The sequence below is a fragment of the Narcine bancroftii genome, chromosome 6, assembly GCF_036971445.1.
Source record: "Narcine bancroftii isolate sNarBan1 chromosome 6, sNarBan1.hap1, whole genome shotgun sequence".
Taxonomy (NCBI): Eukaryota; Metazoa; Chordata; class Chondrichthyes; order Torpediniformes; family Narcinidae; genus Narcine; species Narcine bancroftii.
The window spans coordinates 180,366,006-180,391,212 of record NC_091474.1 but is presented as its reverse complement, the minus strand read 5'-3'; the positions used below and the strand labels follow the sequence as shown (position 1 = coordinate 180,391,212).

Here is a 25,207-nt window from a genome sequence, read left to right as displayed (position 1 = left end):
AATCATTTGATCTTATGAGAGCCTTTGACTCTGTCATTGATAATGGGCTGTGGGGCATTGGTTCCAAATTTGGTTGGACATAAATGTCTCTCCATTTTGTGATGACATAGTGGTCCAAAACAGCCAATTTCATGTAGACTAGTGTCAAGTATGACTGCCAGAAACTTTTTCTTAAATGCCTCCCAATAATGGTGTACTTGATGGTCAACTAGAGTTGATCTCATATGCAGGACAAATAGAAAAGACTTCAACTCTGTCACCTCTACTCCAGAACCAAGGTCTCCCATCCTCCACATAGTCGGCAAATTTAGAGCCCAAGCAACAAGATATTAAATGAAGCATACCACACCATGGTCCTTATACTTAATGTCAAAATCAAAATGTTTCTGCTAGACTATCCATCATACAAAATTTTACCCTCACAGTTAAGGTCATGAACAACACCTGACAATCATGGGCATATCCAATACCTCAGGAATCAGCTTTCAATTGGCATTTATCGATGATGATATTTGCTATTTTTTTCAGTGAAAGTTAGGTCCTTGGACCCAACCCAAAGCTTGTGGACCCTATGATTCTGAAACATGGATTATTGACAGCAGATCCCTCAAAGCACTGCAGAAGAAACAACAATGCCTTCAAATCCATTAGCAGAATGAGTGACAGTGACAAGATCAGTATCCCAAGCACCGAGGCTCAGTCAGCTGCAATGGTCAGACAACATTATTTGTGTGCCAGACACCCAAAATGGACACTCAATCCAAAACCGTGTCAAAGCAGGAGGTTAGCAAATGGACAGAGAAAGGCCTTGTTAATTGGTTATATTCCTCCCAACTTGTGGGATCTCTAGCTCATGACAGTCAAAATGGCAAAGGAGCTTTCAGGATGACATTTGAGAATCCGCCTGTCATCTGTAAGCACACTGAAGTTCATCTTGAATAGCAAAAGGACAACCCTCCCAGCCACCCCATCTGTGGCGGAGTCTGCAGGTCCTACACTGGCCTCATTCACCTCACAACTCCTCAAGCATAAGGGACTGCTACGTAACATTGGAAAAGTGGGCCAGATTGAATAGGACTGTAGATTTCCCACAATGAAGGCCCATAGATGAATCAAATAGGTTATTATGACTACCCATTTGCTTTTGTGGACTTATGGTAGATTTACAACCTGAATTTACATCTAGCATTGTGTCCTTTTAACTTAAGACTTTGTATTGTTATTTAAAATTGCTGAATTTCAACAACTGTGTCATTCAAAAGCCTCATTTGCACCTGGTCATCTGCTTAGTTCTGAAGATTTGCTCTATTCTATTTCTTTTAAAAATGCTTGCTGTTGCTTTGTCTTACTCTCACTTCCCGATATTGATTCTGACTATCTGTTTTTGTATAGTGACATCTTATTTTCTGATATGAAAGGAACTATTTCTAGTCACAGAAGAAAACAGGCAGACATTATGAAACTGTAAATATTATTTCTGAACTCTGCATGAAATGTCCAGACCTACATTTGGTTTTCAATGGTAGGGTTTTTTTGCCAGAACAAGGACCACTGGAAATTGGAACTGAGCGAGCATAAAATGTGTATGCATATACAGTACACAACTTTACATACAGACATTTACATATTTTGGAAATCAATATATGACTTTGTAATGAGTGAGACATTACAAAAAGTGTATACCAAAGATAAAATAATGAATAGCAAACAGCAAGAATTATTAGTCGGCTGTGGATGTCAATCATTTAAATGAGATCTCATGTGATTTATCTGTTTGCTAAATGATGCAAAGTTGGGTTACATTTTGGGCTATGATAATGATGCAAGGAGGTTTCCAGGGGATGTTGACTGACGTAAGTGAATAAGTAAACACATGGCAGTAGGAAATTTTTTAAAAAAAGAGATTATCAAAGGGATAATGAGGGGATATGGGGAGAAGGCAGGTAGGTCATAAATTAGATCAGCCACGATCGTATTGAATGGCGGAGCAGGCTCGATGGGCCTTTTTTGGCCTACTCCTGTTCCTACTTCCTATGTTCCTATCCAGTTTGTGATTTTAAAAAAGGAAAATAAAAGTACAGCAGCAATTGTTTGAGTGTTTATTTAGCACCCTTAGCCTGTCCGCTACAACAGTAAGGACCTCCCATTGTCTCACTGGTTTGTCCATCTATGACCTCCATGTTGAGGCCACGTAATTTGGAGCAACAGCACCTTATATTCTGTCTAGGCCGTCTCCAACCAGACAGCATTAATATCAACTCCTCATTTCCATGCACCCCCTCCCTTGGTCTCTTTCATTCCCTCACCCCTCTGTCTCCCTTCCTCCAGCTCCTCACCTCTTCCTCCTATCAGATAACATCTTTCTCAGTCCTTTGCCCTCTCTCCCATCATCTCTCAACTTTATTTTCTCCCCCCCCCTCCTCCCCCACCCCGTATTCACTTTTTACTTGCTAGCTTGTCCTCCTACCCACTGCCCTCCCCTTCTTATTCGGCTGTCGAGCTGATTTTTGGCACTCCTTAGGAAGGCCTCTGGCCTGCAATGCTAACTGCCATTAGCTTTCTATGGAATTTCATGACCTACTAAATTTCTTCAGTACTTTCGTTCAACAGCAAGCAAATAATATGTTGGTCTTTTTGCAAGGGAGTTTGAGTATAACAGTTGAGATTCTTGCTATAATTATATGAGGCTTTAGAGAGACTAACTGGAATATAATCTGAATATTGTGTACAAGTCTGGTCTCTCTATTTAAAGGATATACAGTGAAACACTTGGTACCTGGCACCTATAAGAATTGTATAAGTGAATCGAGTGTTGTGTGGTGAACAAATGGTGAGATGCACCAGTTTTAAACTTCAGTATTTTTTTCCTATTATTTTCCACGATTTTTTTTGCTGGTCCCTTGAATTCAGGATAACAGGGGGTTTGACTGTATTTGTTAGAGGAGGAGTACAGCAAAGGTTGACCAGATTGATTTCTGGGTTGAGAGAGGATTAATCAAATGAGTGATGAACAAATGAGTGATGAAGCAGACAAGGTTTTTACAACATTGGAAGATTGAGAAGTATATCCACCATAAAGGTCAATCGATATTGAGCCAAGGATAGATAAATAAATATTAACAGTTGTAGTTAGTGCAAGAAAAAATAGCAACATTTCAAAAGTTCAGATGGATCTCATGGTGGTCCTGAAATAATAGTTTATTTTTTCAGGCTTTAAACACCACATATTTTTGTTGCTCAAGTATCACAAATCACAATGTATTGTCTTGTTTTACATTTCCAAGATTACACACACAAACCAGATAATTCGCTTTGTCATTAAATTTTAAAATTACAAGTCATTGTGTGAACAAATACTAATAATGTTTCAATCTGATCCAGTGATTAATCCAATTAGATTTCTATGGATGTGAAATGGCTTAATTTCTTATGACGATTAGAAAACAATCTATTACCACACCAATGTCAGTTCTGACACCCAATATCTGGACTCCTAAGAGTTCAATATTGGTTTTCAGCCTGTTATCATTACACACAAGGTGACAGGGTTTGTAAAAAAACAAATAGCAAATTTAGTTCCCATAATGTTTTGGATTAAGGTTAATGGTTTGTGAAAATATCTGGTTACTTTTAAATTTTGTTTGATTTTTTTCCCTCATTCTTGCTTTCATTTCAAAGCACAGATTTACTTAAAAAGTTGTTTGTTTTTAAAGAAAGCAATCCCTTTAATTTTTGCAACAGCAAATAACATGTTGATCATCTGTACACTTTCCAACAATTCAAGGTCTTGTGAAAACTTGATATTTCATTCTACTCCTGAAGCAGTTGACATACTTTAACCTTCTCACTTGTACAACATTGTTAATTTGTGTGACCTTATCAAAGGATCGAAAATCTTGACCTTTTGGAGATTACTTGTGATACTCACATCCAGTGTTGCTTGCACTGTGATATTCATTGAAGTCCAGCATTACTCTACATCGCACGCACATAATGTTCCCAGGTCTGATTTATATGGTACCCAACGAGAAGTAAAACACTACAGAAACTACAGATCTGAACCAAATTTTTTTTTAAATTGAACAAAGTACAGTGGAGGCACTCAGAGATGAGACAAGATTTATTGGGGAACAAAACTACAGGAGTAGGCCTTTCAGTCTCTCAGACCTGTTCAGCCATTTAGTCTTGTAACTCTAGCTTCTGGTTTTGCATGCTTTTCTAACAAAACTCTCATTGATCTTAACTTTAAAAGTGTACGGTAACCTAACCTCAAAAGGCTTGAGAGTTCCAAGTTTCCAGAACTATTTGTGTTAAAAAAAACACAATTTTTTGAGTGACGAGCTTTATTGTTAAAAGTAATTCCTCTTTTCCAGTTAATATCATTTTTCTCCATCTAACCCATCAAATCCTTTCATTGCCTTCAAATTCACCATTATACTGTCTTAACTTTCTTTACTCAAGGTTTTAGAATGCTATACTTTACAAATTGTTGTCATAATTTAAACCTTTTAAACCCATTATCATTCTAGTGAATTTATACTGAATGAAATCCAAGGTTAGCATCTCCTCCCTGGAAATGATCATTCAGAACTGAGCATAATACCATAAAACCATTTACGGAGCGGAAACAGGCCCCCTCTTCAGGCATTGGTCCCGGTAGATCTTCATTCAATAATCTCTGGTAATTACCGGTACATCTTAATACTGCAATTTTCCAAGTTAGGAAAACACAAATTTTAAACAGTGCCATTTATTAATCCTGAATGCAAATTATGACATACTCCAGTGATACTTATCTCATTCCACATAATCTTTTATTTGTGCAATGCAGTTTTATCCCTTAACAGAATCTGATTAGGGTGTTATGCAACTGTAACTTTCACCCCAACCACCACTATTCTTCCGCTTTGAGATTAAAATCAACATTCTATTAGTCTTTCAAGTTAATGTTTGTAAATGTCAATGTGCTTTTATTTCCATTTGCATATCGATTCTTAAATATCTCCATTTACCTGTTGTTTACAACAGTAAAAATATTTCCAATCTGATTTCTTTTCGATCTCTCGTGGATGATTTGCATTTCCCCATATTGAGATTCATTGGCCAGAGTTTACCTACTCAGTTAATCCATCAACATCCTTTGTAATTTTATTTGCTGTAACACTGAATGTAGTGCCACAGGCAACCCGGAAATATATAACTCTGTTCCTTCATCATTTATGTCCAAAGAAAAGTTAAAGCCCTGATACAGATCCCTGGAGGGCAGCACTTGTCACATCCTGACAATTAGAGTATATATAGTTGTCCGAATGTTCTCTTTCCTATGCCACAATCAATTCCAGAATCCAAGGCAATAAATTACCCTTAGCCCGCTTGTTTTTATTTTTTCTCAACATTCTCCTCTTTGTGTGCTGGAAACCTTTGGGGAATTGTGTAAATGATAGCCAGACATTTTTGTTTAACCAGTAATTTAGTTCTCTCCTCAAAATATTCAATTCAATTTCCCAGATACTATATTGATCCTAAAGGATAGACATTGATCTAGAACATTCAATATATATCTTGACATGGATGCTGCCTTACTTTGAGTATTTCCATCATTTTCTTTCTTTATCTCAAAGTTATTAGATCATAAATAATGTTGTCTTTACAAATCTTTATTGATCCTCTCCGGTCCATTTATGTTATGTTCAAACTTATTGTCATAGGTACTGAAATGCAGTGAGCCAGGTTGTTTTGTGAGAAGTCCAGCAGACAACCCATACAGAGTACAGCAAGTAAAACAGCACAGAGAGCAGTTACAGAGAAAGATCAGTTGGTAACTGAGCAGAGGCAACATTAGTTTCCTAGTGTGAGCTTCATTCACGAATACACAAACTGTCCTTGAACGTGATGGTATGTGCTCTGTGCAAAAGATAGAGTGGGGGGGGGGGGTGGGGGATTTTATGATGGTCTGCGCTGCATTCACAAATCTTTTCAGTTTCTTGTGGTCTGAGTGGAAAAGTCAGTGTAGTATCCTGACAGAATCCTTAGACATGGTGTAACTGTGGAAATTGCTGAGGAATGCAGGTGATATGCCCCAAATTTCTTCTGCCTTCTGTACTATCTTGGCCGTTGTGTAACTGGATAAAGACAAGTGGTTAGAGATGTTTACTCCAAGTATCATAAAACTGTTCACTCTCTCCACCTCGGTCCCACGGATGCAGACAGAAGAGTGAGCTCCACCTTCTTTCAGAATGTTATTCCATTCACTTAGTTTCTCTGTCTCTGATAACTTGTATAGACGACATTTCCCTTGTTCTAATATCCTGATTTCAAAGTATCATCTTCCAAGGCGTGAGCTGTGATATCCCAAATTTCGATCTCTTTAATCCAATAAATCAAACTCTGTGGCTGTTACTTTATTCGTTGATAGAATAGATAAACATTTTGCATAGCTTCACAGCAAGACTTTCATAATGGTGAATAACAAAGCATTTACTGCATAAAGATGCAAAGATTTATAAAGATACAAAAACTTTGAGATACAAAAATTCAAAGAAAAATTTCTCGTGCTCACATATGAATGGACATACAGGAGAGTGCGTCTGCCATGAGATTACCCTTGCCTGATGATAGTGGTGTATTCCGAGATGTAGGAGAGATCCATCTATTGTCTTGCAGACCACAGATCTGACCTCTTAGCAATGGTGAATGTCAGGGGCTTGTTGTCTGCGAAAATGGTGAAATCCCTCCCTTCCAGGAATACCGTAATGGCAGATGGCAAGGTAAAGGGCCAAGAGTTCTCGGATGAACGTACTTATTTCTCCTCTGGTGTCCTCATCTGCTGACTGAAAAGGCAAGTGGCTTCCAAATCCTGTCAACCACCTGCTCCAGGATTCCTCCTACGGCCATGAGAGCCATGGGCACACTGACTTATGGATGCACGAGCATGGTGCCATGCATCTTTTGCCTTGTCAAAGTCTGCAGTCGCCTCCTCATTCCACTCCAGGTAATTGGGCTGGCCAGAAAGTATTTTGATGTGCATGATCTTGGCTGCTGCTGGTAGAAATTTACCATGCCTACAAACTCCAGCAGCCCTTTAACTGTGGAAGGCTGGGTGAACCTGCGTATAGCTTTCACTTTGGAAGGAAGGAAGTGGCACTGCCCTATGCTGGTAAATGCTGTGCCCGAATTAGCATTTAGCAGGATTGACAGCCAGTCCGTACTCACTAAGGCGCTGGCAGAGCTGGCACAGGTGTATGCTGTTCTCCTGATGGAAGCAACTGATATTCTCATATATCTGACAGTATAGGATATCCCCTACATGTGAGCTGTCAGATGTATCTATTGTAGCCACTTACAACCACATCAGTCCAGTCACAGCAGTCAACAGAGCTATGGAAAGTATCAAACAAGCCCATTTTGACTCCAGTGATGTGACCTGACCTTGTTCTTTTTTTTGGTTCCAGATTTTAGCATCTACAATCATTTCCGCCTTCATATTTGCTTGTTTTTGTTTAGCTTGAGTTGCACCTTGAATGTGCAACTCCAGACCTCTTTAACTTGAAGATGGATTAACATTTGAAGTTAAAGTCACTGCTCCTAATGTGCAGGGAGCATTTGACAAAAAATAGTGATATAAATCTTAGTAAAATTGAACTAATGCGAATCTTGGGGAAATCTCTCTACTGGCTGAAGTCATTATTGGGGCAAAGAATGATGATGGTTGAATGATGTTAGAACTAGTCATCTCAACCTCATGATGACTATTCATTTCAGTCACAGACATTTCTTATGGTAATGTCTCAAAGGGCAAACCATCATCCACTTCATTGGTGGTCTTCCATCTTCCAAGAAGTCAAAGTAGGGAGATTGGACTAGTTACTTTCATAACTCCTTTGATAATGAAGTAGTTCACTTATATCTGCAGCCAGTCGTGGACAACATTCAGACTGATTAGTAACATATGTACCTCAGAAAGGCAGTGAACATCTTCAATTCAAGGTGTGCATTATAAGTACTCAGCAGGTCAGGCAGTATCCGTAGAGAGAAAAGCAGTTAACATTTCAGATTAATGACCTTTCTACAGAAAAGATGTATCCACTGACCTGAAACATCAACTATTTTTCTCCCTTCTGGTTCTATTTTAAAAACTTTCTGCTTTTTGTCAAATTTCCAGCCTCTGCATTTGTTATTTATTTTTTAGCAAAGATCAAAGATGAGTCTAAGCCATCAATCATACACATTTCATTGCCAAATACTTCATGATCAACATCCTGGAAGAGTCACCTCTCATCAAAAAGATTAATAGACGATATATAATAGCTGCAGTTATAAAAGCAGATCAGAGGGTAAATCTTATCTTAACTCAGCAAAGGTTTTCTCCAATCATTCATCACAAGATGGAATACACTCAATTTGTACTCCCAAAGAACCTGAGGCTTGGCATCATTCAGAAGAGAGGAGTCTGCTTGATTGGCACCACCATCCTTCACTCCATCCTCTATTAGAATATCAAAGCTGCAGAGTGTAACAACGACAAATGCAGCAACTTGCCAAGCTTTCTACACCCAACTCCCGAATACTATGACTTTGCCTGTCGAGGAAGATAAGCGGCAATGAATTGTAACAGCACTACTTGTAGTTCCCCCTTTGAAGCTTATAGCATCCAGACTATATTCACATTATTTCTTTCCCACCAGGTCAAAACCTTGGGACTCTTGTCACTGCTGTCTCATCATCTTCAACACACTGATTTCACTCTGAGAAAACCTGGCTCATCACTATCTTTGCAGAGGACATTTAATATACTGGGCAGTTCATACTTTCCTTGTGATAAACCCACAGAAAGAAAAACTAGCACTTTTTGAAGCAATAACCTGTCTATTAAAATGGCGCAAACTCCATGTAAAAGTAAACCCCAATTCATACAGATTAAAAACAGAAGTGGGCACTCTGTTCTAGAAATCAGCTTTGCAAATAACTATAAATATTAGCTGATCTAATTGTTATTCTTATCTCCACATCCCTGCCCACCAGCAGTAACCATTCATACCTTTTCCCTTGCTTATCAAGAACCCTGTTACTTAGCTTTATAATATTAAATAATCTGCCCTTTTCTTTCCCACTGAAAGAGAAACAATTGTCTGCGATTCCCTTATTTTTAAACAATGACACCAAAATCTTATTCCTCTCCCTCACCCTTGGATCACCCCACACAAGGAAGCGTTCTCCCCGCATCCACTTTTTCAAGATCCTTTAGCATTTTGTATGTTTTGCAAGATTTATATGATGTTACTACTTACATTAAGGTACTGCCTTTTTTAACGACATTATAAAAAATGTTTTCTTAGATTATAAATCAGGGCTGAAAAATCTTTCCAATCAAAAGAACTTTTTTTTATATATACTGTGCATAACATGTCACATCTAATGACATTGAAATTGAAATTCATTAACTTCTTCCATAGGTTAAAGCAAAATCCCATGAATGAAAAAGAAAGGGATTGTAGCTAATGCCTGATGCTATTCCAGGCTGTTTGGTGACTTGGTATGAACTGGACCTGGACTTGCATCATTCCCTGCATTATGCTTTTCATTTTTGGCCTCCACCTTGGTTCAGTTTTTCTCCTCAGCTGAATTAAAGTTGCGAATAAAGAAAATATATATATTTATTTTTATTGTACTATCTTGTGACTGTTTTCTGGATGTCATTAACTTACAAAGCAGGATCATGGTCATATCCCACATTGAATCCCATGTCAAGCAAAATTCCAGCACTGTGGTTTTCCACATTCTTCATCTCATGAATGTTGTGCCATACTTCTCACCCTGGGTCTCTCAGTTATCCTTTGCTGCTTCCTGCCTGGCAATCAGCACCACACAGCAGGAGGAATTCTCATTCTGGTTCAGCTTATCACAAAAAGAAATATAGTGTTCTGTCAATTTGAATGCAGTGGAAGATCTGCATTTCAGGAAAAAGATTTTTCTGCATTTTATAAGCTGTGGGTTAGTCATTTTAATAAATAGAGGCACTCTTAGCATATTGCAATAAGTGAACAAAAGTAATTCATAAAGGTTACTGAACTTTATACCTTTGCAACATGAGATAAACTTGTGTTACTCCAGCTTTTTAAGTTCTATGAATTTTATGTCCTTTATCATAAATTGCAATTTTTATTTGTTGAAATCATTGCTGATGAATTGAGCTTTGCTCCTGACATTGAAAATTGTAGATTTTTTTTAGTCCCAGCTATTTAAGTACTTAACCAATCTAATTCAAATAGCTTAGTGTATATTTAATAGATTTATGTACATTATGCAACTTGACTACATGGAATGTTTTTACAGCGGAATTGGTCGGAACTGGCCTTGGGCTTCAGGAGGTAGCAGTATCTTGGCTGAATTTGGCACCTTGCATCTCGAGTTCATGCATTTAAGTCAACTGTCTGGAAATCCAGTTTTTGCAGAAAAGGTCAGTCACTACCAAATATAATTTTAAATGTATTGTTTCCAAACTATTGATTCATCTGCCAAATAATTACTATCCAGGGTAGTGCATAATTTGATACAAAGCAACCAAAAAAGCTAATAATAATGGATAATGTGTGTTCTAAATGACAAGCAAGCAAATTCTCCCCAAGCATTTCCCTGGTTAAAAATATAAGCTGCAAACCTTCTTGAGCTGTTTGCACAATGATGGACTGAAAGCACTGTGGGACAATTTACCTTTTCTCTCTCTTCCATTTTCTATCATTCTCTTCTGCAAAGAGTCTTGGTTTCAATCCCATTGAGTTATGCATGGTTCTGGTGGGCTTTATATAATCCATTGGATCACAAGTGCCTTCAAAATATTTCCACGATATATGCGATCCTATTTCTTATCTTCTGTTTCTTGTTCACAACACTAATTAAATATGTTAGGTTTTTTGATTTTTGAAGTTTTGGTTTAGCTGAGAATATTGAATTTGATCTTTTATTGTAAATAGGTAACATTATCAATTTGGAAATTCAAAATGTTTTGACAGATGATGAACATTCGAAAAGTTTTGAATCGTCTGGATAAACCGCAAGGACTCTATCCAAATTACTTGAATCCCAACAGTGGTCAATGGGGTCAACGTAAGTAAATCCATTTGAAAATTAAAAGTTAAAGAAAAAAACAATCTCAATTTTATGCCAGGCTTATTCTGAAATACAGCAGGCCAAACACTCACTGTGGCAGGGGAAAACAAATTATCAATATTTTAGGTCGAGTTCTTGCATCCCTCTGAATTTTCACCTGAAATTTTCTGCCTCCACGGCTTCTGACTGGTCTGCTGGCGTAATTCTAACATTTCAGTTTTAATGTTAGACAACTGGAATTCCAGCAACTAGAATTTTGTTTTGCTTTTGGGTCATCTATATTTGCCACCGATGTTTCTGTTTTGATTGTGGTTCATTCTCAGTTGCAAGTGGCTTGCTCTTCCCTGCTCAGCCATTCCCCACTCAGTCACTCCCCTGCTGCCTTTCCCCACTCTTACAAGAGGTTCCTGGTTGTTACGTTTTGTTCTTAGTTAACACAAATCCTTGAACTTAAGTTTAGCTGATGCTACTTTCTCTTTTTTAAATAGAGAGTTGTGAGTAGGGTGATGCAAATGTTTTTATATTGTCTTAGATCTTTGAACCTTTTCTCAGTACATGATCTGCTTTTTGAGTGAGGTTCTTTGCACTTATTTCTCAAGGCAGAATCGTAAAAGAGAACCATTGTGCCACAGGTAGGTAATAGCACATTTAGATTTTTTTTTAATCGATTTAAGTCTCCTTGCATTACAATTATAATGCATTTCCACAACTTGGAAGTGCTTTGATTACCTTTTGCTAAGGAAAACAGGAGATGAATGGAGAAGTTTTCCATTGTAGTGCACTGCACACTGAGTTCAAATAATAATCCATTAATAATCCATCAACTCTGATTATCCAAAATGGTCGGGTCCCGGCCTATGTCGGATAATTTTTTTTTTCAGATAACTGGTCATCTTTTTTTTAAAGTAGCAATAGCAAATCACATAACAGTGTTTAAACAACAATAAAAAAACAAAGGAAAGCTTTTTAAGCATTAAAATAATGTTTAATTCTCTCCAGAAGAATGCTGGCAGCCACTGATCACTGAGACTTCCCAACCGCTGCCGTCAATCACTAACACAAACCCAATGCTGCCGCCAATCACCATGACTTTCCAACCACCACTGCCATTGATCCCCGGGGAGGCTTCCCGGACCGGTGGAACACCCATCGGTGTGTCAGTGAGCTCTCCGGTCACCAGATCTCCCAAAGTTGGAGTCCCGACTCCAAATCCTCCCCTAGAGGAGACCAATGTGCATGTGCAGTAGTAGGTCAAGGGGAGGGTTTGAAGTCAGCGCATGCATCCAGTATGCCAAGGAAGGAAAGAGGGAAGAGGAGAGGAGGAAGGGAGGGAATGCCATTGAGCCCGAGGTCTTGCTCCTGCCCAAGAGGCCGCTCTCCTTGATGATGCTGGGCAAGGGATTCTTCCGACCGCTTGCAATGAGACAGTGGCATGCAGTTTGAGAGGGAGAGTTGGAGAGAACAGTCAATAGGAGAAGGTAAAGAAGAAATGGAATGAGAGAGGAAAGGGAGTTACCTGAAATGAGGACAATTTTCGTTCTAATTTCATATCGATTGAATTTTTTTTCAACCAATGAGGTCAGTTCAGCTCTGAAAAAATTTTGGATAAATGAAGATTTCTCATTTGTTTCGGTTATCCTGAATGAGAAATTCAGAGAATCTGATTTCAGATAATCAGAGTTGCACTGTATTTCAAAAATACTATACTTTGCAAGCTTATTCTGGCCAAACCTTAAAAGTGCCTGTTCATTTGGTGATTAATGAAATAAATATATTACACGGTAACCATTCACAAGTACATTGACAAAGTAGTTGTTATTAGATGAGAATCCAGAGACATGGACGAATAATCCACCCACACCACAGCAACTGTAAATTTTAAGTTCACATAATTGAAAAATCTGCAAGAAAAGCTGTTTAATCAGTGAGAGCTACCATAAAATACTGGATTGTTGTAAAGTAATGTCTGGCTCACTGATACTCTTTAGAAAGTGAAATCACCTGTCTTTAACTGTCTGGCCGATAGATAACTCCATGCTCTTCAAAACTTGTGCTCTTCTTCTTTGAATTTCTTGAAGACAGCTGTTATATACTGAGGAAACCTGGGACTATTTTATGCTAGAGCATGAACACTAACACTGTAAGAGCAATATCACACTTGAGAGTGGTGTTCAACATGCGGGGAGAGACCCAGTAGCCCGATGTGATTAAAGAAATGTGCCATAAACTTACAAGCCTTTCTAGTGTTTATTAAGACTTCAGATAGTACAATCCGAACACAAGGTGGCAGCGGTGGGATCGATCGAAACCCACACTATATAAAAAAATTTGAAATAAACATGGAGAGAAGGAAACAAAGAAAAAGCACATTATCTGATTACCAGAACTGGAGAAGAAAATGGCTGCCACAGCAGCAGCAGTAGCGTTGCACCCAGAAATGGATGAGGAAGTTGACGATATCATAGAGGCTTTCAAAACGTTCAAGCAGAAGTGCAACCTGGCATTCAAAAGTTTCCTCAAGGGAGCTATGCCAGAGGAAAAGGTTAGTTTCATCCCTCTTTGGACAGGGGAGCAAGGACTAGACCTGTTTAATAGCTGGGAGCTGGCTGAAGGGGAAGAAAATAACCCAGAAAGGATACTTGAAAATTTTTCTTCTCATCTGGAAACGCGATCCAACCATAGAATAAAGCAATATGAGTTCCAGGGATTAAAACAAGAACCTGATGAGTCAGTAGATAATTTCCTCACAAGACTAAAGAATATTGCTGTGAAATGCAAGTTCAAAGAAATAGAGTAGTAGCCTAACTGATTTGGGGATGTACTCATCCCAAAGTTCAGAAAACTCTCAAAGGAAAAGATAGTTTGAAATTAGCAGATGACGTGGATGCAGCTGGGGCCTTTGAAGACACAAGGAGGCAAATGCAATCCCTCTCCAAGCAGGCCAACAAGCAGCAGAGCGATAGAAGGGTTGCTACCATAAAGTGCACACAGAGAAAGCTGCAGACATCTGAGAACTGTAAGAGGTGCAGCAGACTTCTCTCCAATGACTGCAAGAAATACCTCGTGTCTGGTCCAAAGTGCAGGACCTGTGGGAAGGTCAATCACTTGGAAAAGCTGTGTAGGTCTGTCACGAAAAGAGAGAGAAACCAAGAATACAGAGGGAACCAACAGCAGTGACTCTGACACATTGACGTTCGATATCAAAACAATACTCCTCCATGAGACATCCAAGAAAGGGAAGGGAGGAAAAAGTGAATTGCACACCACAATCCAAATGAAAAGAAATATTACAAAAAAAAAACGACAGTATTCAACTTGAAAATAAAGTTGGACGCTGGATCACAAAGCAACATCCTCCCACTCATACTGTACTGTCAAATGTTCCCCAAGAACATGGAGAATTGATCTCCGGAGGAAGGCACACTAGAAGCTGTAAATGTCACGCTCACAGCCTATGGTGGCCCTATGAATAAACAACTAGGAAAAGTCCAAATAAAAGGCAGACATAAAGGAAAGAGCATCGTATGCACATTCTTTGTGGTTGATGCCAATTGTCGGGAATTACAGCTAGTCTCTGTAAACAATGAGATCAGGGAGAAGGAAATGTTCAAGAGGATCAATAGCGACATCCCACTTGAACAACGCCCTCTGATCACAAACAAGGCCGAGCTCATGGACACGTACCCTGAATGCTTTGATGACACAGTTGGGTGCTTTGGAAATTTTGAATACCACATAACCATAGACCCAGATTGCAAACAAATAATCCATGCTCCACAGAAGGTGCCAATAGAGCTGAAACAAAGGTAAAAGCAGGAGCTGGAAGAAATGGAAGAAAAACGAGTGATAGTGAAAGTGGTCGAGCCAACCGATTGGGTGAACTCCATTGTAATAAAGGAAAAACCAAATGGCTGCCTGAGGATATGTCTGGATTCCAAAGACTTAAACCAAGCAATCAAAAGAGGTCACTAACCAACACTAACGCTGGAAGACATCACTTCTGAACTAGCAGGATCCAAAATCTTTAGCAAACTAGATGCAAAGAATGGATATTGGAACGTGAAGCTGGATGAAGAATCGACACTGCTCACAACATTCAATACTTCATTCAGCCGGTACAAGTTCCTGCAACTACCTTTTGGCCTAAAGGTGAAGGTGAGCCGAGACGTCTTCCAGCAAAAGATAGATGAGACCTACGGAGGATGGAAGGACGCTGTCGGCATCGCAGATGAATACCCAGGTCTTTGGTCGAGATGGGCATACCCACGATCTCCACCTGCACGAAGTCGTGGAGAGAACAAGAGGGTCCGGCATCAAATTCAATGCAGACAAATGCATCATTAAGGAGAAGGAGTGCCAATTCTTCGGAACGGTGTACACACCTGAAGGGGTCAGGCCAAGCCCAGAGAGGGTAACAGCCATTGCTGAAATGGAACACCCAAAGGACATAAAGTAACAAGAAGCTTCCTCAGCCTGGTCCAATATATGGATCCCTTCACCCCACACATGTCAGACCACACAGCCAACCTCAGAGAGTTGCTGAAAGAGGATGTGGAATTTCAGTGGTCACCATCGCATCAGTGACATTTTGACAAACTTAAGGAAGTGGTCTGCAGAGAAATAGAACTCAGCTACTACGACAGAAAAAAAAGCTGTCACATTACAAGTAGGCCTTGGGGCACCATTGGTGCAGGAAGAAAAACCGAAAGCCTTTGCCTCAAAAGCCCTGACCACAGGAGAGACCCGATATGCCGATATCCTCAAACTCCTAAGTGTAGTTGCTGGTGAACCTTCTTCATGATAGCATTGATGTGAATGGCCCAGACTAGATATTCAGCAATGTTGACAGGAATTTGACCCCTTGATGAGGACTGGTTTGCGTTCTCCTGGTTTCCACTTCTTGAAGTCCACAATCAGTTCCTTAGTTTTGCTAAAATTTAGTGCAAGATGGTTATTGTGACGCCACTCAACTGGCAGTCGTATGTGGATGTGAAAAATTCCACAAATTCCTCTATGGGAGACAGTTTTTGGTAGAGAGTGGTCATCGCCTGCTGGAACACATCCAGAAAAAGGACCTCAGCAAGGCACCAGCCAGACTACAGAGGCTACTCCTCCAGCTCCAATGTTATGACTTCTCCTTTAAGTATAGGCCAGGGAAGGAAATGGTGCTTGCAGATGCCTTGTCACATCTTTCCCCATATGAAAAATACGAAATAAAAGATGTCTCGTCAGTGTGACCAGTAACAAATTAAACCTGATTAAAGAAGAAATCACAAAGGACGAGGTGCTGCAGTTGCTCTCGCAACAGGTGATACAGGGATGCCCAGAAAGGATAAAACAGGTGCTGTCTACAATACGGTCTGTCAGGGACAACATATCCCTGGAGAAAGGTGTACCGCTGCCAGGGTCTCGGCTGATAATACCAGAAAATACATCAAGGCTGCATGGGAATGGAGAAATGCAAACTCAGAGCAAGGCCAGCAGTTTACTGGACAGGCATGTATAAGGATGTCAAAAAAATGGTGGCTACAAGAGTGGTATTTCATTGTGTCCTGCTATTAATCCAAATTCCCCTTCATCAGGAAAGTGAAGGACCTGAGAGCACCAACCATCACTGCTGCAATACATGCACTCTTCACGGAACAGGGGATACCCGAACAAGTGATATATTACAATGGGACCCAATTCAAATTGCGTGAATTCAGAGAAATAGCTGCAGAATATGGGCCATATCACTATATCATCACCACATTACCCCAAGGGCCATGGATTCATTGAGAGGCATGTACAGACAATTAAAGGCACTCTCACAAAGTGTCGAGAGACAAAGGCCTTGCCTTGATCTTCTGTCACTGCGAGCCACGCCTTTGAGGGCCGACATGAAGTCCCCTGCAGAGCTTCTGAATGGCAGAAAGTACAAGATAATCTGCCAAGCAAAATCTATCCACCAGACGACCAAGAGGAAATAAGAAGAAAGTTGGCTAACATGCAAGAGGGAAGTCGTCAACATTATAACAGATGTGCCCAAACATTACCAGAACTGTTCACAAAGCAGCATGTTCATGTTCAAGAGCGAGTGATAAAAACCTAGAATCCAGCAAAGGTTGTTAGAAAAGCTGAGATGCCAAGGTCATACACCATTGAGACAGAATCTGACAGGCAGCTGAGACGAAACAGGACCCACATTCGCCTAACCCCAAATCTGACACAAAAAGCATCAGCCACTTCTGAAATTCCAACAACTTGTGAGGGAACGCGAGGCGAAACCCCAACCAACAACACCCCAACGACTGCACAGAAAGCAACAAGAGAACTACAGAACCAAACAGTTGGAATAAGGTCTACGAGGTGGAGAAGCAGCATCCTACCACCAGTGCAATTCCGCTGAAAAGAATATAGAACTGCAAATATGTAAATAGAATAGCTAATTCTTAATTGCAATTGCAGATAAAGAAGAAGTAACAATTTATTTTTAAGAAACATAAAGTTGTAATAAATTTTTTAAATGTTAATAATTTTTTAAGAAGGAGGGATGTTATACTCTGAGGAAACCTGGGACTATCTTATGCTAGAGCACGAACACTAACACTGTAAGAGCCGCATCACACTTGAGAGTGGTACATGCACGGGGAGAGAGACCCAATATCAATAAGTGACCCAGTAGCCTGATGTGAGAAAAGAAATGTGCTGTAAACTTACAAGCCTTTTTAGTGTTTATTAAGACTTCAGATGGTACAACCTGGATACAACAACAGCACTAACCAAAATTGAATGGTGTTTGCTTTACAATGATTAACAATTTATGACAAGGAATGTTCATTTGTGTCTTAAAATGTACTTGAAAATATAGTATTGTATTATTATCACAGGCATCTGCTGACTTACATGTAGTGGGTGACTTCATTCATACATAATCTTACAGTATAGACTCCCTTGGCCCAATGTGTCCATGCTGAATGTTAACATTTTGAGCTAGTATCCTTTGCCTGCATTTTGTAAGTATCTTTCTAAGCCCTTCCCTATCCATAAATCTGTCCATGCATGTTTTGAATATTGCCATTGTGCTTGCTTTTAGTTTCCTGTTGGAGCTCTTTCACAAATAAAGTGTGTTTGTTTGTTAATTGAGAATTGGCCTGGAATTACCTGCTATCAGGTACCATGCAGGATACTTCATTGCTCACTGTTGCATTGCAGAAGTCAAGAAAAGCACTCCAAGCAATGTGGGAACTTATTTTTGGAAAATGCCACCTTTACTTTCACATTTGGAAGGGGCACTTGGTTCTGGCATAATTTTCCTAGAAATATGGGTACTTCCCTATTTTCTTTGCATGTGGTGCTCTTCAGAGGTCTCTGCAGGTTCCCCTGCTTCCCTGACAAGATTCTGTGACCCACCTTATCAACAACATAAGCACTCACTCAATGTCAATACTCCCCAATATCTGAAAGAATTGTTATATTTGTAAGGGCACCTTCCTGAAGCCGGAGCTTTGGGGAATGTACAAAATTTGACTTCAAATGAAACAGAGCAATTTTACATGAGGGAGCCTAAGGGTAGTACTTTGCAATTAAGCCAAACAAATAGCATAATTTTATTTTAGATTCTTTTGAACCAGCATTTGGGAGATTGCTAATACATTTAATGACAGAAACTAAGGACCAAAGCAAAGTTACATGCTTTAGAATTAAGAGTCATCAAATCGTACATCTCATAAACAGATTTTATGGCCCACCATATCCATGCTGCCAATTGTACCTACCTGCACTAATTCCATTTGCCCAGTAGGTCTATAGCCTTCTTTATCTTGATGATTAAAGTATTTGTCCTGATCTTCATATCTGCCTTCTCATATCCACATTCTCAAGTCCCACATTCATCCTCTGTGTGGAAAAAAAAAACTGTCCCACAGATGCCTCTCAACCTCCCATCTCTCAACCATGGGTTGTAGACACCCTTTTCAATGTGGAAATTATTTTTATTGACCATCCTGTATATCGCTCTCATTATTTCATAAACTCATATCAGATCATCCCTTGGCGTTCTCTGCTCCAGGGAACACAAACCCAGCCTTACCCAATTTCTCCTAAAAGCTGAAATGTTCTAATCCAATGACCTGGTGAGTCTTCTCTTCAACCTTTCCAACATAAACAAACCCTTCCTATACATGACAATCCTTCAGGAGTGGATTAAACAATATTTTATGAAGTTTTAACAGGATGTCCAAGCTCCTGTATTCTGTACCATGGCCAAAGAAGGTAAACATTTTCTGTTCCGCCTTCACCATCACATTGACCTGCGCTGACGCTCTCAGGCATCTATGGATTTGTATAATTAGATTCTTCTGTTCATCCACTCTTTCTTAGATCCATCCAACTTATGTGTACATCCTACCCTTGTTTACCTTCTCAAAATGTATCACTTCACAAACGTCACGATTAAACTCAGTTTTCCATTGCTCCGACCAACTTTCCAGATGATTTACATGAGTGGTTTTCAAACTGCTCCATAAACTCACATTCCACTTTAAGCAAACCCTATGCTATAAGCGCTCTAAGATTGATAAAGATTGCTTTCAGTGTTATGTGAGTGGGGTTGGGGGGTGTGGAGCAGGATGGTTGAGAACCACTGCTCTAGACCAAATTGTTACTGAAACATCTTGCTTGACAAAAATTGTCCTTGGCCCTTTTTCTTTGGAGTTATGAAACTATGCACATAACAAGTCAATTAGGTATGATTAAAACAGTGATAATTTACCAAAATTCTCTGGACTTTGGGCAGGACCCAGTGGATTGGAAGACAGTGACCGTAACACCACTATTCAAAAAAGAATGTTGGCAAAAGTAAGGGAATTATAGATCATTTAATTTAACATCTGTAGTTGGGAAAATGCTTGAAGCTATCATTAAAGAAGAAATAACAAGACACCTGGAGTGAAATGGATCCATCAGGCAGACGCAGCATGGATTCAGCAAAGCTTGTCTGACATTTAGTGGAGTGTTTTAAGGATATAATGAGTGAGGTAGATAGAGGGGATTATTTACCTGGATTTTCAGAAGGCGTTTTGTAAGGTGCCACATAAAAGTCTTGTACAGAAGATAAGGATGCATGGAATTAGAGGTGATGTATTAGCATGGGTAAAGAATTAATTAACCAATAGAAAGCAGAGAGTTGTGGTGCAGGGGTGTTTACCTCGTTAGCAATTAGAGATGAGTGCAGTGCTGCAGGAGTTGGTGCTGGGCCGGCAACTGTTCACAGCATACATAAATGATCTGGAAGAAAGGGTTGAGTGTAGTGTATATAATTTTGCTGATGGCATAAAATGAGCAGAAAAACAAATTGTGCAGAAGATATGGAGAGTCTGCAGGGAAATATAGATAGGTTAAATGACTGGGCAAGGGTCTGGCAGATGGAGTACAATGTTGACAAATGTGAGATTATCCACTTTGGAAGGAAGTTTGGAAAATCAGAATATTAATTAAATGGCAAGTGAATGCAACATATTGATGTGAAGAAGGACTTGGGAGTGTATGAGCATGGATCACAAAAGGTTGTTTTGCAGGTGTAGCAGGCTATGCAAATGGGATGTTGTCCTTCATTGTTAGAGGGATTGAATTTAAAAACAGGGAGGTTACGCTATAACTATACAAGGAACTAGTGAGACCCTATCTGGAGTATTTCATGCAGTTCTGGTCTCCTTACTTAAGGGAGGATGTACTGCCTTTGGAGGCAATGCAGAAAAGGTTCACCAGGTTGATTCCAGGGATGAGGGGTTAGGCCTATGAGGAGAGATTGCGTCGTCTGCGACTGTACTCACTGGAATTTAGAAGAATGAGAGGGGATCTTATAAAAAAATATAAAATTATGGAAAACATAGGTAAGACTGAGGTAGGTAAGTGGTTTCCATTGGTAGGGGAGATCAGAACTAGGGGACATTGCCTCAAGATTCAGGGTAGTAAATTTAGAACAGAGATGAGAAGGAACTGCTTTTCCCAGAATGTGGTAAATATGTGGAATTTGCTGCCCATTGAAGCTCAATAATTGTATTTAAGACAAGGTTAGATAGATTTCTACATAGGTAACGAAATTAAGGGATAGAGGGAAAAAGCAGGTAGGTGGAGGTAAGCCGATCAGCCATGATCACATTGAATGACGGACCAGGCATGTGGGATGGCCTACTCATGCACCAATTTTTTTTATGTAAAGGTGCTGTAATTTCTCCATGGTCAAACAAAAATGTATGGAAATAACTTTGAATAGAATCTGGAATGTGCACTTTAATCAAATTTAAAACTATGGAGCCCGGGAAAATAAAGGAAAAAAAGTGTCTTTGTCCCAAACATTATGGAGGACACTGAATATTAACCTACTCAACAATCTAAATCTTTCCTACCTCACACCCATAATCCTTTATTTTTATTGAATCCATGTGCCTGTCTTAAGAATCTTTTAAATGTCCCTAATGTACCAGCTTCCACCACCATCACCCTGGCAATGTATTTCAACACACACTACTCGCTTTGTAAAGAAATTACCCCTGACGTCTCCCCTAAACTTTGCTCTCTTCACCTTGTTCAGATATCCTCTGATGTTTGGTAATCTGGCATTGGGAAAAGGGTGCTGGCTGTCCACCCTATCTATACCTCTCCTAATCTTGTAGACCTCTATTGTCTACTCATATGTTTTTCAATACAAAGAGAAAAGCCCTTGCTCTATTAATCTTGTCTGATAAGACACGTTCTCCAATCCAGACAACATCCTTGTAAATCTTCCCTGCACCCTCTCCATAGCTTCTACATCAGGGGTCACCAATCTTTTTGAAACTGCGAGCTACTTCAAGGGTACTGAGTAATACGAAGGGCTACCAGTATAGTACACACTTCTGAAATAACAAAGTTGCACGGTTTACCCTAATTATATATTATTATTAATGATTAATGATATTCATCTATTTGAAGACACTAATCACATTAATAATTCCTCACAATAATTATTAACAATGATTTAACAAGGTAGGAAACATATACGATTCAACGTGCAACATTTTATTTCTATTAATCTCTGCAACTGTTTCATTTTCAAATGATCACGTTTGCAACATTTCATAGGAAATCATAATGTCCCATTTTTACTACCACTAACTCTTAACAATTTTTAACAAATCATTAACTATGTACCATGTTTGTACAAGTTATCAATTATGTAAGATTTAACAAAAATCAACTCTTTCAGATTTTTAAATTCTTATCACATTTTGTACTAATCATCAAATCTGCAGTATTTTTAACAAAATCATCGTATCTGTCACACTTCATGAACACATGTGTCACAATTTTTCAATATTTGAATTTGTTGGAGTCAGTAAAAATAAACATTAAAAGATGGGTAATTTAATATAAAAACTTATCAACTCCAGCAGAATTTAACTTTGCTATGACACTGCCATGTTGCCAGTGACATCTGGTATCTGTTTTTTTTTTGTCTGTGAGTGGGAAGCCTGGCATTGCAAGCTGCTCACCAGGGTACTGTAATCTGGGGTGTAACTTGACACTGCAACTCTGAGTGAGTCTTCCAGATGTGCATCAGTGAGGCTTGTTCTGTGTTTGTTCTTGATGAAGTTCACGTCAGAAAAGGCTGATTCACAGGGATAGGTTGAACCAAACAGGCTGGCAAACTTCATTGCTGCTGTACATATACCAAGTTTCCGGACATAGCCGAAACTCTTCTAACCACCGTACTTGTCCCCAGTTGGACATTGGAGAGAGTGGATAGGACATCGGCTCTGTTCTTCTCGTCTTTAAACACAGTGTTTGCAATTCCCCATCTGAAAATGCCTTCTTTATCAAAAAATGTGTAGCTCTGAATGAGGCTTTGGTTGTTTTTTGGGAGTTTTTCACCGGCCTCGTGAAAAAAGACTGCTGTTTTCCCAAAGCTGCTTTTAAGTTGCGGGCTTTTTCTACCCGTAGTGCACTGCCCGGTGGGTAGTTAGCATGGTAGCTTTTGTGACACATACTGAAGTGTCTCTCCACATTTTGCCGCTTTTCCATTGCCATAGTCGCCCCACACTTTTGCTTTCACTGTAGTAAAAAAAGAACTCTTCCTCCCATTCACTGTGAAAATGATAAGTTTTCTTTCTTTTTTCTGCCATGTTTTTCGAGTAGAAACCACATTTAGCTCGTCATCTTCACAGTGCCCGCGAGCTTATTCAGCCAACGCTGAAGGTTATCATGCACACAATACTGACCTTTGAACCAGACTAGATCAGAGTTCATGTATATTAAACATTTTTTTTTAATTTTTATACAGTATTTTCATTTTCAAATCCACATCAATGCAAGTGTGATTCAAAAAGAATAGCAACACAATTAAATAAAATTTTAAACGGAGCTCATTGGTGACTCGTGCTATTTTTAGAACAGGCCCACGAGCGACTCATGTGGTCCCTGCGGGCGACCTGGTGCTCACGGGCACCGTGTTGGTGACCCCTGTTCTACATCCTTCCTGTAATGAGGTGACCAGAACTGGACACAATATTCCAAGTGTGTTCTAACCAGAATTTGCTCGAGCTGCAACATTGCATCACAACTCTTGAACTCAGTAATGAAGACCAGCATATCATTTGTCTTCCTAATTACCCTATCAATCTGCTGGCAAACTTAAGAGATCTATGGATTTAGAACCGTGTCTCTCTATTCTTCCCCACTGTTAAGAATTCTGCATTAACCATGTATTCTTCCTTCAAGTTTAACCTTGCAAAATGAATCACTTCACTCTTATCCAGATCGAACTTCATCTGCCACTTTTCTGCCAAATTCTGCATCCTGTCTAAATCCTGTTATAACTTATGACAACCTCCATTGATATCCACAACACCTCCAACCTTTGTGTTATCCAGAAAAACGTAGATAGCTTCACATTCTTCTGAATAGATATCTTGAAAGACCTGACCTGGGTTTAGCATGTTGACTCGATGGCGAAGCAAGTGCAGCAACATCTGTATTTTCTCAGAAGACTAAGGAAGTTCGGCATGTTCCCCTCTCTCCTTCAACAACTTCTGCAGGCACACAATCAAAAGCATACTTGCTGGATGATTCACAATGTGGAGCAGGAACTGCTCTGCTCAAGATCAGAAGAAACTACAGAAGATAGTGACCGCAGCTCATAACATGACCAATGCTTCTCTCCTCCATCAACATCTACATCTCCTGTTGCTTTGGAAAGGCAGCCAACATACTTACGTACCCTTCTCACCTTTGACACCTCTTCTCCCTCCTCCCAACGGGGAGAACGTTTGAGAGTATGTAAGCATGCATCAGCAGGCTAAAAGGTGGGTTCTTCCAACAGCCATGAGGTTCTCGAATGAACCCCATAACAGAGATATCATGCTCCTTTGCTTGGGACTAATTGATCTTTCTTTTGATTCTAACCCTGTACTTTGTAAATCATGTTCTTTAAATGGCTGCAGAAAGACTCCTCCCAGAAGAGTTCTTCTTACTGTACTATGTATAATGTACAAATAAATGTAAACTTAGTTATCACCTGTCTCTCATTTGGTACCACTTGCAGTTGTGAGTTAGGTGGCTTCAGAGACATGAACACAAAACTCCAAGCAGATACTCAAATGAAGTGCTTTGGGAGTTCTACAATTTCTGACATCTTGTCTTTTAGATAAGTTATCAAACTAAAGTTCTGCCTGCTTGTTCAAGTGGAGATAAAAAGGCCCTTGATATTAGTTTGAAGATGACTAAGTGAGGTATTCCTGGAGTACCGGCAGCATTTGCCCTGCCTTTAATATTGATGACAACAAAATCTCTGATTATCACTTTCTTGCTGGTGGAAATTTTCTGTGTTGAGTTCTATGTACTAAAACTATATGTTGAATATTGGATAAGACCTACTCAATTAACTGTGAGGCATATTGTAATTCCTTTAAGGGAATAAGGAGGACAGATAAATGCATTTCCCTTGGTCTGCACCACTGCTGTTAACCTAAGTAGATTGAAATTCTCAGTATGACACAGGCGTTGAATGAGGAAGACTTCACATTCATGTAGAAGCTTGAAATTCAGAACACCTCACTGCAGATTAATTTACCTCTGGGAGACA

At 39.5% G+C, this 25,207-nt stretch overlaps 1 protein-coding gene across 4 annotated transcripts in view; it reads left to right on the top strand.

The window, feature by feature from the left end:
* Positions 1–25,207, top strand: part of man1a1 (mannosidase, alpha, class 1A, member 1) — a 541,635-nt gene that overhangs the window by 474,878 nt on the left and 41,550 nt on the right. For 3 of the 4 annotated variants that reach the window (XM_069886857.1, XM_069886856.1, XM_069886854.1), the window contains 3 exons: positions 10,333–10,456; positions 11,010–11,103; positions 11,706–11,738. In XM_069886857.1, coding sequence (XP_069742958.1) covers positions 10,333–10,456; positions 11,010–11,103; positions 11,706–11,738 — 251 coding nt within the window. The remainder of the gene's footprint in view (positions 1–10,332; positions 10,457–11,009; positions 11,104–11,705; positions 11,739–25,207) is intronic. The other variant, XM_069886855.1, reaches the window with a different exon arrangement.